This window comes from Cyprinus carpio, chromosome A14 (genome assembly GCF_018340385.1).
Source record: "Cyprinus carpio isolate SPL01 chromosome A14, ASM1834038v1, whole genome shotgun sequence".
Classification (NCBI taxonomy): Eukaryota; Metazoa; Chordata; class Actinopteri; order Cypriniformes; family Cyprinidae; genus Cyprinus; species Cyprinus carpio.
Window position 1 is genome coordinate 2,085,371 of NC_056585.1, and position 17,571 is coordinate 2,102,941.

At 37.9% G+C, this 17,571-nt stretch overlaps 1 protein-coding gene across 2 annotated transcripts in view; it reads left to right on the plus strand.

Moving 5' to 3' along the window:
• Positions 1-17,571, plus strand: part of LOC109102888 (vascular endothelial growth factor receptor 3-like) — a 53,853-nt gene that overhangs the window by 7,144 nt on the left and 29,138 nt on the right. For both annotated transcript variants that reach the window (XM_042769698.1, XM_042769699.1), the window contains exons 2-5: positions 8,901-8,997; positions 10,063-10,337; positions 15,281-15,408; positions 16,217-16,391. In XM_042769698.1, the coding sequence (XP_042625632.1) occupies positions 8,901-8,997; positions 10,063-10,337; positions 15,281-15,408; positions 16,217-16,391 (675 nt within the window). The remainder of the gene's footprint in view (positions 1-8,900; positions 8,998-10,062; positions 10,338-15,280; positions 15,409-16,216; positions 16,392-17,571) is intronic.

Consider the following 17,571-nt stretch of genomic DNA (forward strand, 5'->3'; position numbering starts at 1 on the left):
ATTTAAGACAAAAAGTATACAAAACAGTCATCACAAAATTGGCAGTAGCTGCATTTGTATGAAACGTGAGAGCAAGTCCGCGATACCAGGACGACATAATTAAATAATTGTACACATTATATATATTGAACTGAGTTTTAATATTTTATTAGTTAACCAAACGCAAAGTTTCCACCAAGAAAAACTGTTCCTAGAAAGAGTATATGCTGACTTCAGTTACCTGGATGAGCCTGTGTTATCAGCTTTTACCGGTTGTTATCGAGGGATAACATACCTTGGAACTGACCAGTCAGAAAAAAATGTATTCCATAGAGCCATGTAATAAGCTGGTTTTAACCAGTTTTTCAGTTAATAAATATTAATAAAAAAAATACATAGTTAGCTGCATTAATCAGTTTGACCACCCTGCTCATCCCAATCATCCCCATTAGCTCAGGGAATATCATAACTCTTAAGTTATATTAATACTAATACTATGCTCTCTTTTGGGGAAGTCGTGGCCTAGTGCCCAAAAACAATAATGTTGTTTCTACTCACTCTCTGGCCAACAACAACACTAATGATGTGCCCTTGAGCAAGGCACCGAACCCCCAACTGCTCCCCGGGCGCCGCAGCATAAATGGTACCCACTGCTCCAGGTGTGTGTTCACGGTGCCACACCATGTGTGTGTGTGTCACTGTGTCGTGTGTGCACTTTGGATAGGTTAAATGCAGAGCACGAATTCTGAGTATGGGTCACCATACTTGGCTGTATGTCATGTCACTTTCACTTTTTGTCACTTTTCAACTAGCTCAGAAAATAAGAACTATTACATCCTGATTTCCATGGTCCAAAATTCCATCTTGGTTGATATGATCAGGCCACTGTGAAGAATTTTGTGCAATTTTAATACAGGAATTTATTTTGCCTCTAGTTGTGTTTTTTACCCAACACCAAAAAAGAGCAATAAGAAGCTGTCTAAACACTGCACACATCCAGTATCTATTGCGGCATGCTTTAAATTACAAACAAGCAATACAGTATGTGCTCTCATCTGTCTCTGCCTCTGACTCTGCTTATGTATTACTCTAGTCATATATCATGCTGACAGATTAACAGTCAGTGCCCGAGACAACTGTTACAAACAGCATCCTTGTGAAAGAAATATATATCCATATGGAAAAGATCTGGCACACAGAACTCCCATCACCGTATCATGCCAATTTAGTAATGAATCTTTGGGTTATGCTGGATAATTTCAAAATGTTCCCCTAATATCTCTAAGCCCTAAGTAAGTCAGCTATCAGATACCTTCCAAGTGTCTCTGATTAGGCTCCTTCCTTGGTGCCATCCAGCTGTGTCTATGGGCTGTGTTTTGGCAGAAAATACACTTGCACAAGTCAAACATCCTTCAAATGTTTTTGCTAGAGTTAAACCCAAGGTCCACAGTACTGCTAGTTTGGATCTTTTTTTTTCTTCTTGTGTCATCATCACATCTGGGGAGAGTAAATGAGAAACGCTGTGGATGAGAAGTGACCACTCACACTGTGAGCTGCTTAATGTTTGTCATAAATCTTTTCAAGTCAGTGTGTAGGCAACTCAGTCTTTCTAGTTCAAAGTAAGTAGACCATGTGGCAATAGATCATATTTAAATCACAAGTAAGACAGAACTTGACATGTTTAACAAAATGCTTGCTTTTTCTGCATCATTTAGCTTTAATTCCTTTTATCAGTGAGGTTTAATAGGTGCATGCCAAGAAACATGATATAAATATATACTGGTCTATACAGTGGTGTGAAAAAGTGTTGGCCCCCTTCCTGATTTCTATTTTTTTGCATGTTTGTCACACTTTAATGTTTCAGATCTTCAAACAAATTAAAATATTAGTAAAAGATAACACACATGAACACAACATGCAGTTTTTAAATGAAGGTTTTTATTATTAAGGGAAAACAAAATCCAAAACTACATGGCCCTGTGTGAAAAAGTGTTTGCCCCCTAAACCTAATAACTGGTTAGGCCACCCTCAACAGAAACAACTGCAATCAAGCATTTGCGATAACTTGCAATGAGTCTGTTACAGCGCTGTGGAGGAATTTTGGTCCACTCATCTATGCAGAATTGTTGTAATTCAGCCACACTGGAGGGTTTTCGAGCATGAACTGCCTTTTTAAGGTCATGCCACAGCATCTCAATAGGATTCAGGTCAGGACTTTGACTAGGCCACTCCAAAGACTTCATTTTGTTTTTCTTCAGCCATTCAGAGGTGGACTTGCTGGTATGTTTTGAATCATTGTCCTGCTGCAGAACCCAAGTTCGCTTTTCAATAAGATATTGTTATAAGACTTTCTTTAAGGGGGTCATATAATGTTGCTAAAAAGAACATTATTTTGTGTATTTGGTGTAATTAAATGTGTTTATACAGTTTAAAGGATTAGTTCACTTTCAAATTAAAATTTCCTGATAATTTACTCACCCCCATGTCGTCCAAGAAATACAAGTTTATGTATTTCTTTCTTCAGTCAAAAGTTCTTGACAGTTCAGGTCTGGTGAGTTTGCTGGCCAGTCAAGCACACCAACACCATGGTCATTTAAGAACAAGTGGAAAATGTGCTGAATGTTTCATTTCATCCAAGTGAAGTAAGCAAGCAGTTAGACTGAATTTACAATCGTTTTAAATGCGGCATGCGTCGAGCCTCATCCATACTGCCAGATGCACTTGTGGAGATTTGCGGTGCAGGGCCGCGCGTGAATATAACCGAGCATTACGAAACAGGCTGAGTGAATGCGGCAAGTGTGAACGGCTCGTCTGTGACGCAGGATTCGCACTGCGTGGGGAAGAGAGGAGCGAGTGTGAGAAGCATTCAGAGACATAGGCTGTGTGTGCGGTCTTCTGAATTGTGAATAGCGAACATACAATAAGGGATGCTCTTGATGCATTGTGACAAATCACCTTCAAATTACATTTTCTGTCCATTTTAAGCCTAATCTAAACAAAATTTACATTAAGTTTAACTTTACTAACTATTGAGTTTTTTTTAATGGTGGGCATTTAGCAGTTGGCTAGAACAGTGCTGATTGGGGAGAACGGAGGTATGCTCACTCTATTGGTTAGTAAGACTGCCGCTCAAGGCTGGCAGTCATGCATATGCTCTGGAACAGTAATATTGCGTCCACATCGCAGGCTTTTGCGATTAGCAAATCGCAACGTCTCAAATTGCGATTTCGATTGGATTTCGATTAATCGCACAGCCCTACCAACACCTACGTCTGAAGCATCGACCTCCACAATGAAGGGTTTATCTGGGTTTGGGAGAATAAGAATAGGTGCAAAGGTAAAATGACTTTTGAGTTTGTTGAAGGCCAACTCTGCTTCAGGTCCCCAATAAAAGCTGGTTGTCTGCACAGTACTGAAATTCAGGATAAGAGCCGCCACAGTACTGAAGTTTTGCTAAAAATTAGCAAAGCCAAGGAAACGCTGTACCTCTTTTACCAACGAGGGGGAGGGCCAATCCACAACAGCTTGAACCTTTTGAGGGTCCATTTGTATCTGGCCAGGCTTGATGATGAACACATGAAACTCACATTTCTCAGGTTTAACAAAGATGGTTATCAAGAAGGCGTCTGAGAACTTCTGGGCAAAGCATGTAGTCTGACAGGTGGGACCCCATCTGAGGAATGCTCCACTGGACCAGTCAAAGTGTGGGTTATGCTGGAGGAGCAAGGGGTGACTGAGGATAACAGGGAACTCTGGAGACTGTATAAGGTGAAAGCACATTCTCTCCTGGTACTGATAAGTGAAGAGACAAAGGAGAGAGGTAAGGTGGGTTATTTTCCCTGGAGTTAATGGTCTTCCATCCAAGACAGTCACAATTAAGGGGCAGGAAGGGAATTAGCAGGGATCTGGAGACTTTTGGCAAGAGAAATATCCATGAAATTCCCGGCAGCGCCAGAATCAATCAGTGCCTGGAGTTGGTATTTTTGGTCACCCCAAATAAGTGTGATGAGAAGAAACAACCCAGAGTTGGAAGGTAAAGCTGTGCAACTCCAATAACAGGCCTTCCTTCCCGCAACAGTCTTGTTCTGATGGAGAAAGCCTAGTCCTACCCAATTGCTTGGGTTCCGAAGAATCTTGGTCACTGGTAGCATTTGAGCAAGAGCAGGACCGGCAGACAATGTGTAAACAGATTTGCAGTTCAGGCTCTCTCCCTCAGGTGATTATCCAGCCGGATTGCTTGATCCATAAGAGTCTTGAGATCACGAGTAGGTTCTCTGGTAGCCAGATCATCCTTTATTGCCTTTGACAGACCATTCAGGACATCAACATACCATGAGACCTTTGTCGTTCCAGCTGGTCCCTGCTGCTACTATTCAAAACTGTATGGCATATTCAGCCACACTGCCATTACTTTGTCGTAGGGTGAGAAGTCTCTTAGATGCTTGCCGGCCACTGAGAGGGTGGTCAAAGACTTGCTTGAACTCCTTTTCACACGTAGAATAACTTGAACAGAAGGGTGCCTTTGCCTTCCAGACCGCCGTTGCCCAAGAAAGAGCCTTTCCAGAAAGTAGGGTGATAACATATGCGATCCTGGCCCGATCAGAAGGGAAGGAAGATGGTTTTAATTCAAATGTGAGAGAGCATTGAGTCAGGAATCTATCACATGCACTGGGATCACCCAAGAAATGTTGCGGTGGAGATACGTGAGGTTCAGTCAGAGGAGAGAACACTTGAGAAACTTGAAGGGATACAGAGGCAGCAGTAGCTGAAGTAGAGGGCAGAAGTCATGAGATCAGACAACACCTGTGAGTGTTTAGCCATCAAAGTCTCCTGTTGAACTAGTGCTGTCTCATGGCGTTGGACTGTGGACTTATGCTGAGCAACTGTGGCAAGGAGTTCTTGAGAATTAGGTGTCTCTGGGTTTATAATGTGGCTTGGTTATTCTGTCAGAGCCTGGATTCGAACTTGGGTCTCTGGTGCAAGAGTCTTTATTTCCACCCCTGAGCCACAGAAGGTAGTTGAACCCGATATTCAGACGTGTTCTTAAACGGATAGTTTAAAAATGAAAATTTGATGTTTATCTGCTTACCCCTAGGTAACTTTGTTCCTTCAGTAGAACACAAAGAAAGATTTTTAACTCAAGCCGTTGCAGTCTGTCAGTCGTATAATGTAAGTGGATGGGAATAACGGCTTTGAGAGTAAAAAAAAAACACACAAACAAAACCAAATTAAACCCTGCGGCTCGTGACGATACATTGATGTGTAGAGACACAAAACGATTGGTCTGTGCAAGAAACTGAACAGTATTTATATAGTTTTTTTTACCTCTGATTCCAGTTCATCTTATCCAATTTTTGTTTAATTTGATTTCCTACCGTACTGGAGAGAAATGAAGAGGCACGTTGATCTGCCAGTCGCGGGTCTATCATGCCGAGATCTCTGCTCATGTGTTTGCATAATGATGCATTTAAAACAAGGGTGTCAAACTCAGTTTCTGGAGGGCCACAGCTCTGCACAGTTTAGATATAACCCTAATTAAACACATCTGATCCAGCTCATCTAATCTTTTAGGATAATTTGAAAACTGCATAGTATGTGTGTTGGAGCAGGGTTGGAACTAAACTCTGCAGGGCTGCGGCCCTCCAGAAAATGAGTTTGACACCCCTGATTTAAAAGTTAATGACCAAACATATCATTATAAAAGTTTGAAGTGTTGCTGCAGATAAAATATAATGTGGATTACATTAAATTAATATTTTTCATCAGGTTAATGGCCTCTCCACACTGAGCGCGAAAAAGCGAAACGAATATCGGATGCGTTGACGCGCTGGAATAAAACAATAAATTTCTATGGATGCTTCCACATAGGCCGCAAACATTTGTGCACAGAAAACGCAAATGTTTTTTTTTTTTTTTTTTTTTCACACCAGTCTGAACATCAAAACATTTGCTACTTCAGATACATTGAAGGAGAGAACTGACTTCTCACTCTTCCTTTCAAAACTAACCACAGTGGTTTGATAATATTCAAGTCAGGTGGTTGAGTTGCCAGGGCAGGTTCATCTTGGTGACTCAACTGTCCAGGTTTTATGATCATGAATTCTTCTTTTTCACATTTTAGCACTGGTGTCTGTGATTAAAGTTTTAGCATTTACAGCTCTTTCGTGGATGTTGGATTTGTGAATTTCTTTGTGGTCGGTTTTTGAGAAAACAAGGTCTTCAAGGTGAATATTGAGGTTTGCTGTTAATTTTTGCTGCAGTAGCCTAGTTCTGTGTTGTTTGGACACAATCCTTCTTGCTAACCGAGGGTCCCTTTCATTCACTTCAGTTTTTGCCCACAATACTTGTTTGCAGATTAAGTCTTGTCATGCTTTGTCTGAGCAGTCATAATTGTAAAAGCTGTTATTTTTAAAACACCAAACAACTGGGCTGTTAAGGTAACAGATGGTTCTGCTAAACAGGGTCCCATGATTTGTGCTTTTTGGATGAAAAATCTGTAAATGTTAGGAGAGTGTTGGTTCTAAAATGTACTAATTACTATTACTAAATTACTATTATGCCTGGGCAGGGCATAATACACATTATCTGTTTTCAAATAGTTCTCTCTACGTCAACTACAATATTAAAAAATCCTATTGGTCATGTAGTTAGAAGCCTCTAATTAAAGCTTGCAAAATAGCCAATGTTTTTTTTTTTCCTTCTGGCTGTTAGTCTGTCTTATTGCACTGGTAATTAAGACCAAAGCAGGTATAATGTGCACAAGTTTTCAGTTTTTTAGTAAAAAAAAAAAAAAAAAAACAGTAATAAATGTGAGCCCTCATATTTCACATTTAGCCGTAGACTGGTGATATCCAACAGTAAATCCTTAGAGCTAAATACTGCTGTAAAAAAACCACCAGGATGTTCATGTTCAACTGTAAACAGGTCATTGACTCGCCATCAAATATTTACAAAATTCTATTGTGGGCTTTTAAGGCAGGATGTGTCTGAAAAAGATGGATTGTTAATTTGTGCACATGAAATGCACTGCTCCAGAAATATTCCTGTTGTGATTGACATGTGTCCTTATGGACAGGCATGAAAAGCATTTTGCTCTGCTAAATGTCTGAAGAGAGAGAGAGGAGATGCCCCTTGAACTGCTCCTCTTTTACTATATGGGAATCTCTATTAATAAAGCTTCTCATGGGATGCTTTAGCTTATTTTCAGACCATCAGAAAAGTTGTTGGGTAAAAAGTATGTTGAATTCATTTAGTTTATTAAACTAAAATATTGCCCCCATTTATTATATGGAGAATATTAAACAATATGCAAAAACAAATAATGAAAATAATTAATATACAGTGTCATATATTGGTCTGATTGCATTGTTCTCATTTGTAAGTCGCTATGGATAAAAGCGTCTGCTAAATGATTAAGAGCTAAATAAATGAAATATATCAATATCTTGTTACAGTATTGTTTTAGGGAACTGTGGTAATTCAGCCTGTCTAAAATCTTGTCAGTAATTTAAAAATATCCTGCTTACTCAGAATGATATCACACACAGGAAAATAAATTAGAAACACAAAGTTCAACTCTGTATTCAGTTGTATAAATGGTTGTATTTTTCTCTGACAGGATATTGTGTACTCATTTCCACTGTATTTTCCTTCTATAAACTTGTCATATAAAGTAACACTTGTTGATGTGATTTGGAGTCATTTGGTGTTAATTAGATCCAGGTGCATCACATAACTCCTCTTGGCATATTCATAAGCCTTTGTCCTCTGAGAGCAACAGCAGACATTTATACCATCAGCACTCATAGACCAATTAACGTGTCCACAATGACCTTTCTGCCCCACTGTCAGCGAAACACAAACCAGATTAAGGGTCTTTTAATGTGCTCAAGGAACTTGTTAAAAAGTCCTGTAATAAATGAGGAAGCACATCTGTTGATGGTTGCCTGGGAAATCCAGTGAAACACATAATGATGTGAAAGTCAATCCCAGGTAATCAATCATACAAGCGGACTTAGGAAATTTTTGGACAGGGAGGCAGGGGAGGCAATGCCTCCTCAAAAACATTCAGATGAGAAAATAAGTAATAGTACAAAACAAAGCAAAAAAATTTCTTGATGTAAAATTAAAATTTCACTGACTATTTTTTAAGTATTGCTGCCTAAAGGTGTGGTCATACTTACTGCTGTGTTCAGTGATTTTACATGGGCAAAACCCAGCCATTTCAATAGCAATCCACATGATCAGGAATTCTTTATGAAGGTGAATGATTTCTCCACGCAAACTTTGCACCAGTTTCAAGTTGGTCAATGCAAATTCATCACACTGAAAGATGCTTGGTTTGAAAGATATTTCTGTGTGAGCTGTGTTCTTTACTCCTGACAATGGACCCCTTTTCCCTACAAAATTTTGTTAATGTTTGCCTTGAGTTCTCCCTGTGCTCATGAAATGTGGCATGAATTCCATATGCCTTCAAAGGAGTAGTTCACTTTCAAATGAAAATTTACTAACCCCCATGTCCTCCAAAATGTTCATGTCTTTTTTTCGTCAGTCGAAAAAAAATTAAGGTTTTTGACGAAAACATCCCAGGATTTTTGTCCATATAGTGGACTTCAACACTTAACAAACGGTTGAAGCTCCAAATTGCAGTTTCAGTGCAGCTTCAGAGGGCTTCAAAGTGAACAACTCCTTAAATAGAAAAATTGTGTAAACTTTAAATGGAACTGCACTGTAATTTATAATGGACTAAAAACCCTAAGAACAGACATGACCTCACTTCCTCCACATGGTGAAACAACATCCAGGGATCTGTCTGGAGTGATTAAAAGTGCCTGGAAGATAAAGGGAATTTGATTGTTTCTTGTGAATGTACTTATGGTAAATTATCTCGTGATGATGATGATGCTTTTCTCTTCCTGTAGGTCTGGTGACTGGGTTTTCTATGAGTCCACCCACCCTTGACAACACTAAGGACCAGCTTGTGATTAACGCTAACGACACATTGACCATTACATGCAGGTACTGTTAAATGATCTGTCAATGGGTATTTTAAATATTAAACTCTTTCTTGAATGTTTTAACATTTTCTGTCTTAAGCTACTTGAAACAGCATTTTTTTAATTATTATGCTTGCAGCTTATATTAAATATGTTGATAAAGATGTTCATTTTTTTTCTGGGGACACATTAAACACTGACTACCACTACCCTAATGCATCTAAGTTAAATTACTTTTTGGTGCCAAATGGAATAAGACACAGATTTGCTCATTATTGATTGAATAATCAGATAAGCTTGTCAGCTATTACAAAAACAAGGAAAATTGTGAATTTGGAAGTGATTGGATGGTTAAGTTTAAAAATACATGTGATATGAACATGTGGGGCGATCCAACATATTTAGCTCTAATCCCTTCAAAATTGGCAGGCATTTCTTGCCAAGAATTCCCAAAATAAATTGTTTTTCATTTCCGTTACAAACATATACCTTTGAGAGGAAAGCGTATTTTTGGGCCGCCGCACAGTGTGATCGATGACATTTAGAAATCACTGTAATTCATAACATTAATAAATAACACAACATCATAAACTTAATTACCAACACATCAGCCATAAAAATAATTTCCTTCAAACATTCAAACAAAAACTTTTTTGCAAACAGTTAAAGAAAACATTACTATTATTTTTTCTCAAACCCTAGAATTGAGGATTTAAACAACCACCTTCCTCTAACCTCCTCTAAGTATTACATTATGGCGTGCAAGCCATCCTGCTCCATTTGTGCTACAAACCTTAATGTCATATTGACAGAGGTGTGCTGTTACTTTTCTAAATATTTAGACTTATGAAAAATCTAGCTTTACACTGAAGGGGGGGCCTAGAAGAGGAGACTTAAACTATAATCAGTGATAGTCAGTCTTGTCTATAAGGTGAATTGTTGGGGTATAAACCACTTTTTTTCACTCAGAAATTACACCCTCAAGCTGTGGTTGTGTATTATGTGGTTGTGTACCATGGGGCAAAGTTTTGGTGAAAAATTTGGAATGACACTGACTTTAATGTGATTATCTGACCCAATTCACCAGGGGACAGCGTATTCTGGACTGGAGCTGGCCTGAAGTGTCTTTGAGTAAAGAGAAGTTTACTGATCACAAGGATCAGCAGTCACCCATTGACACCCTGGGACACAGAGCAGTCAGGGTGAAGGAGTGTCAAGGGGAGCCTGGGAAACCCTACTGCAAGACCTTAATACTGACCAACACCCAGGCCAATGACTCAGGATACTACCGCTGCTTCTACCAGGACATCAAAGCCATCTTCGATGGGACCACGGCAGTCAGCATGTTTGTCTTTGTGCGAGGTGAGGACTGTAAACAAACTAACTTCTTACTAGAATTAAAAATGAGCGTTCTTATTAAAATGCATTCTGGTTGTATCATTTAGTTTTGGTGAGCTGTGATATATATATATACAGGGATGCACAGGATGCAAATGGTGCACTGGTGTGCATGTGTGACCAAAATAAAAATTGTACTGGGTAAATAAGTTCAGACCGCTCATTTGCATACCGACACGGTTGACAACTGCTAATGCAAAATCACCATTTTAGATTGACTTACTGTAATACTGTGTAAGATTTCCATTTAAACTGAAAACATAAATCTAGGTTATGTGCTGCTGGTTTCAGAGCAGAATGTGAAATATTTGTGACATTTCATTCACTGATGAGCCTTACTTGGCAGCACTAAAATCGGCAGCACAGATACTTACTTGCCGGCAACTTGCCTAAACAAAAGCTTGCTGATTTTAGGTTCGAAAATGTTGAAAATTCATATAAAAATAAAAATGTAAAAATCTTTTAAATAAACAGCAGAAAATTTAAATATTATCATTTAATTTTTAAGTGCACCATAAAATAATTGTATTTTTAATACTAACTTTTTATTTCAAAACGTAATAGTATTATCACACTTTATTTATTATTTTGTTTATTATTTTAATAAAAAGTGCAATAATACTATTATTACTATTATTAATTGTTTTTTTAATAGTAATATTTAATGGGTCACACTATGTGCAGTGTGAGCACCAAACCAAATCTACAGGTGCTCTCATGAAAACCAGACTGAAAAACTTATGTGCATCCCTGTATATATAGCTGTAATATATAAAATCCTGCTTTGTATCAAATGAATGGGTTGTACTGTATTTTGATAGTCCACTTTAGACATTCTACTAACTACTAATAAAGTGTTTCCTCAGATTTTATAAGGTTTAAATTCAGTGTATAATTAATAAGGTCAATCCTCAAAATTAATACATCCCTTAAAATAATTTATAACACTCATTGTCATTAACAACATTAAAATTAAATATAGCCCAATCTTTAAAATAATATAAGTTAAAGGTCCCCTGAAATGCTTTGAAACACGCATTGTTATTATATGTGTTGACGTCATTTTAACTGAAACAGCAAGACAGGGTGGGACATATCAAGAAGCCCCGCCCCTTTTTTTTAAAAATAACCAATAGGGTTCGTTTACACCACAGCTTGGCCCAACCGTACAGAGCCGTTGAGCTCTGTAAAGCCGCATTTGATAGGGTATAACAGCCACAATCACATCCATATTGCTATAAAATATAGCATTCTGTGTAGAATTCAAATAAGTCTGATACATTTTGTTGTCTGCGCCAATGCACGCATGTGATCCGCTCCGTGCTATCATGCCTCTGGACCAGAGCAGAGTGTGTTTTCCTCAATGGAAAGCATATTTACACTGCCTGAACCCTATATAGTGCACTACGTGGCATTCACCATACCGAAAATACTAATTCTGTAAGCAAGTGAACGATTACAGCCGTGGCTTCAGCATCTATTTATAGTGTATGGGGCAGGCGTTTCGGATTCTAGAGAGCATTTGATTGGACAGAAGATTTGATGAGAAGATGAAGTGCGATGTGATGTCATGAAAATCCATGATCCATTTTAGCGGAAGTGAGAGACTGTAAGTTTTGAATGCTTGTATCTCCTAAATGCGAATTTTGTCATTGTTTTGGAACACATCAGCTTATTCATAACCTTAAGGCTAACATATTAATACTAAAAGCTAAAAAACTTAAATTTTGATTTCGTAGGGACTTTAAGTAAGTAATGCCAGTAGGAAGCTATGGAGACTCAAATGGTGCTTAAATGCTGTAGTTAGAATGAGCCTGCAGTTAATGTTAAAGTTAATGTTAATGTTAAAGACAAATGGACTGCAGTTCCTCCCTGTTCTTAAGCGTATTTGGGTCAATACATACTTGAGCTTTGAAAGTAGTTCAGTTTAGTTGAATATTAGTGTCTGGTCCCTTTTGTGGCATTTTCCTGAGGCAAACCAAATCACAAATCCCATTTTTATTTGACTCCCTTCAAAGAATGCTGTGCCAGGCTATCTTTGTCTAAAGTTTCTGTTTTCTTTGGGTAACAGACAAAGACATAAACATCTCATTCAAAACATCAGCCATCTTCAGAAGATCAGAGAAGATTATACATGACCATGCTTAGAACATGTTTGGTTTACCCTGAGACGGCCTGGGATTAGGAAAGGGCTTTTATACAGAATAAACTAAAGATAAGAATGCAATTAAGAAATTTACACAATGCCAAATCTGCTGATATCACCACTACAGAAAAAAAAGTACATTCACTGTTACCCTGCCAGTGTCCTCCTTAAATAAGAAAAAATATTTATTTTGAGTTTAATAGCTTGAGCACTTTATCACCTCAGTAATGTGGACACGAGTTTAGATTTAGTTTAATGTACTTTACATTCGGATGTCAAGCCTGGATTCATAAATAAATTGACCTTTTCAGCAAAAATATTTTATTCAACAGTCATGTCACATTTATCTGAGAAAGGGTTTTTGAATCCAGGCCTACAAACTTTATAAAACTGCCCATATTTTTAATCTAAATACTTAAGTGGACAGCACTGAAGCGCGGAAAAGAATAATTCAGCCACAATGGCAGGTTATGGTGAACAAAAGGACAAAAACAGGACATAAAAGTAGTCCCTACAATCCAGCGAATTTCACATTTATCCTGTGTTCAAATGCCAAAATAGTCTGCTGACACATCTGGACTGGCTGGAAAAGCGTGGTGATTGCTTTGTTTTGGATTAGTTGGGCATCAATGCCAAAACAGCATTGGTTCTCCTATAATAATCATTGAAGAACAAATGTTTGACTGTGCATCACAAAAGACTAGTGTATGGCTTCAGAAGACTTGGGACCTGATTTACTATCAGCTTGCGCCAGGTCAGCTACTGTCAGGACTTACTAAAGATGCATAGTGAAAAAAAATCACTGAAATGCGAAAGTTATTTTTCCTGCTGACCTTATTGCATATTTTCTATTTTTACTACTGTTTACTATTGTCCTCTTTTTAGAGCTGCTTTACAGCAGAATTGAATTTTGTTTGCATCGTTGACAGTATATTCCTGTTTAACACCGTAAGGCTGCTTTGACACAATCTGTATTGTATCTCACTATACAAATAAAGGTGACTTGACTTGACATATGCATTTGTAGGAGTTTCCCTTTCAGATGCTAAATTTATGGGCAGAGAGTATTTAAATGAATCACACAACATGATTTACTAAGGTTTGTTTGCACTACTCATTTTACTGGTATTTGTGCCATTATTTACCAGCCAAAAAAGCATGTCTTAACTCATTTGCGCCTGTGTTGTTAGTAGATGACACGCACCTTATTATCATCGGCTCTGCTTTTTTGTGCTGCTCTTAGTGGATTGCGATGTATTTGTAACCAATTTTTTTTGACCAGTTGGTCAAAGAGTCAGCTGACTCACTCACTCGTGTGAAATGCTGGGTGATTTCTCCTGACAAGATGCCAAAACAGTTTCCACAGATCTTACCAGGGGGTTGATCAGAGCCAGCTGAAATCACAGCTATAAATTACCAGTGAGCATAAAGCAGAATGGCAATTGGCTGCATATGGCTTCAGTTAAATACTTATAGTTCCCACTGCCTCTCAGATTTATTAGAGTTATAGCTACATGTCATGCCCTCCAGTGCCTCCCAGTCTCTTCGGAAAGCACCCTCAAAAAAGCAGTTCACCTCCTGAAGATGATTTATGGTGACACACTATAACTGTGAGGATTTGTATATTTTTCTTATTATGTCTGTGTATGCAGACCACCGAAGGGCAGAAACATAAACCTCAAGATACAAACCATTCGTTTGGACTCCGACAGCTTGGAGTGATTGCTTTAAGCCATGTGAGGAAAAATCACACTCTTTAGAATAATGGTGACTCTAGAGATGCAGGCATCACCAGGTGATGTTCAAATAAAGGCTTAGAAACAACGCTGTGACCTCCCACTGAAGTGAAAGCTGGAGAGGTTTGTTTTAGCTTCCAACACAAATAGATGCTGACCAAGACAAAAGACTGTTATTAAGTGGTTTAAAGAATGGTGCTACTGAGAAACTACTGATTCTTTATTAAAATCTGCACTTTTAGATATTTCAGGTGGTCCACAGACTAAATCTGGCTAAAACTGTGTATATTCAGGCAAAGAACTTGAGATGGAATGTTAACTCTTGGCTTTAAAGGAGTATTATGAGTTAAATACCTATTTTGAAAAATGTGTGTACAGTATAGGCTATATGTACAGTGGAAGTCTAGGAGGCAAGTGTAAAGTGTCACAAACAAATGTTTAATATATGCACAATATTTTGACAGTATGACCTTGATTTAGGATAATTTGGAGTATTACCATCTCCTCTATGCAAGTGTGTAAATGGAAACACCTCTAGCTTCACAAGCGCAGCTGGTGTCAGACCGCAATTCATAATGTGTTGCAACCTAAATAATGTAACACATGGTTTAATGGTACAAACATTTAAGGGAATCTCTGTCGGCCCCTTGAGTATGGACGTTTATCTTGTATTCGCATGCTTGTGTATGTATGACATGTGTTAGAATGTAGACCATAATTGGCCACTGAAATTATGATCTACCAATGTTACAGCTCAGATATCAAACATTTTTCCTAAATGATTCATTTAAATGCATTAAACACAAGATTCACATTTCTGCTTTTAAAATTTGTGTTAAATCTGTTGGAAGTGTCTTCTGTTATCTTTAAGGTATTATATCATCGTATCATCCAAAGGGACCTATTTGCAATAAGTTGTACTTCCTGTAATGTTGTTGGGCTTGGTTTAAGGTAACAAAGGGACAGGTTTTACTTAAGAAAAATGTAGACAACTAAATTAATGTCAGTTTCCTTCGAACACACAGACCCACAACATCCATTCATCAAGAGAAATGAGAACAACATGGAGGTAATCTTCGTAACGGGTTCTCAAACACACATTGAAGTGCCATGCCTGGTTTCAGATCCTGACCTGAAAGTCACTCTCTTCACGGTAGGTCCTCCAACACACTTCCAACAGCAGCTCACCTGATCTCTCTGTTTCTGCAAAATGGATTAGGGGACTTATTTGTTTTTGTATTATTTTAGAGATCAAACCCAGGATAATTAGTGTTACTGTTTATGCAGCATAAGTGTAACTTTAGCCCTTAGCTGACTCAAGTGACAAAGCTTCCCAAGCTCAAGGAAATGAAAACCGTAATTTAAATAAACACAGATTTTTTTCCCAGAATTTCAGCAACTTGGTTGTTTTCCAGTTAATCATAATTAATGCGCTGAGTTCACTGGGCAAAGTCTGTAGTGTTGAAATGGGGCAGAAAGATCAGATTTATACTTTGTTAAAATGAACTTACTGAGAGGTCTTTAAATGTGCTGTAACTGATTTCAGCCTTGTGCTAACTTCCACCATTTTGTTGGCATCAACCATACACCCTCTCCCTAACCAAAAATTCCGCACCCTAATCCTGCTCATTTATCCCTAAGGACAAGTAGTTAAATATGAAAAAATATTGACTGTTACCGTCTGGTCTCAAATATACATATACAATGCCCTGTTTCAATTTGCAGCTGGTATTATGTAAATAGTTAGCTATTTGAATAACACCACCTCCAGGCCATATATGCAGAGTCCTAGTCAGCAAGAGATGGGTGAGATGAGCAGTAACTCATTATCATTTAAAGAGACATGCACGACCATTGAGGAATTTTAACCAAAGTATACAGTTACAGACATTTCATGAAGACCCTAAAGAACTTCAGACTTTCAGATGATGTTTGAAATTAATGTATTGTTGTTCATACAGTTAGAGGAGCCTCCATTGCTTCTAGAAGGCAATGAGATCACCTGGAATAATAAAAGGGGCTGGTCAGTTCCCAGGCACATCTTTGAGAACATTTCCATCCTCTTCGGCTTCTTCTGCTCCACCTCAGTCCACAACAACGAGCACAGATCATCTGTATATTTAGTGCAGAACATAGGTAAGTATTCATTTGAATTGCTGCCCTTCATATCATAACTGTCTAACATTACGTTAGCATGAAATCAGAATTCTTTTTTCTTGACACACATTCCTGTTTTTGAGAATCATTCCTAAAAAGTTGTTTTAGTTGTTGTAATGCATTCTTTCTAAATCCTTGGGAATTTTTAACACAGTAATTTAATAGTTAACATGTTTAATGGTTATGGCTATGATAGCAAATAAAATGTCAGATGTTGTTAAGTTTTTTGCAAAATACATTGAAAAAAATGGGTAATATTGCCAAGAGGGATCATTTATATTTTAGATTTAAACCATTTGGCAGATACTTATGTGCAGAACGACATGAACAACAAACATCCATCCATCAAACAATCACATTCTATTTTCCATCTTTTGATTTTAAGGTTGTGGTTAGGGGCGGGAACAGCTTTCTCAACCAGCCTTGCCCGTTGCAGTAGGTTTGAGGCTGATTGGTTAATAGGAATGTTGTTCCAGGACCAGCAAAGTTTGTTTATCTAGAAACATGTTTTCCTTGGTTAAATGTCTCGTAGGTTATTGTGAAAATCGCTAAATTGATTGAAGTATAGTTTGATGATTTAATGAGTAAAATTATCTATGATGTAGACTTTACATTTCATATCATACTGAAAGCAAGATTTGTCCAGATTTTCTTTCCATATGCTGGTTCTGGAGTTGGCTGTGATCTTCTCCCATCCTGTTGAGGAAACTCGCAGAAATGCTTTATCATTGCACTGCTAAATGAGGTCATCATCCTTCTTTTTTAATCTAAAGTGAAGGTCATACAAAATCATTCGCCAAGATCAATAGCCTTTCTACTCAAGAGGGCAAAACGAAAACTTTGCTTCACTTGCAGTCGAGGCCAAAAATATTGGCCCCCTTGGTAAATATGATCAAAAAAAGCTGTGAAAATTCATCTGCATTGTTAATCCTTTTGGTCTTTTATTTAAAAAATTCACAAAAATGTATCCTTTCATTGGATAATAAGAATTTAAAATGGAGGGGAAATATCATTATGAAATGAATGTTTTTCTCAAAAACTCGTTGGTCACAATTATTGGCACCCCTATAAATTCTTATGAGTAAAATGTCTCTGAAGTATATTCCCATTCATATTCACAATTTTGAGCACTCCAGCATGATTATAAACATGAAATCAT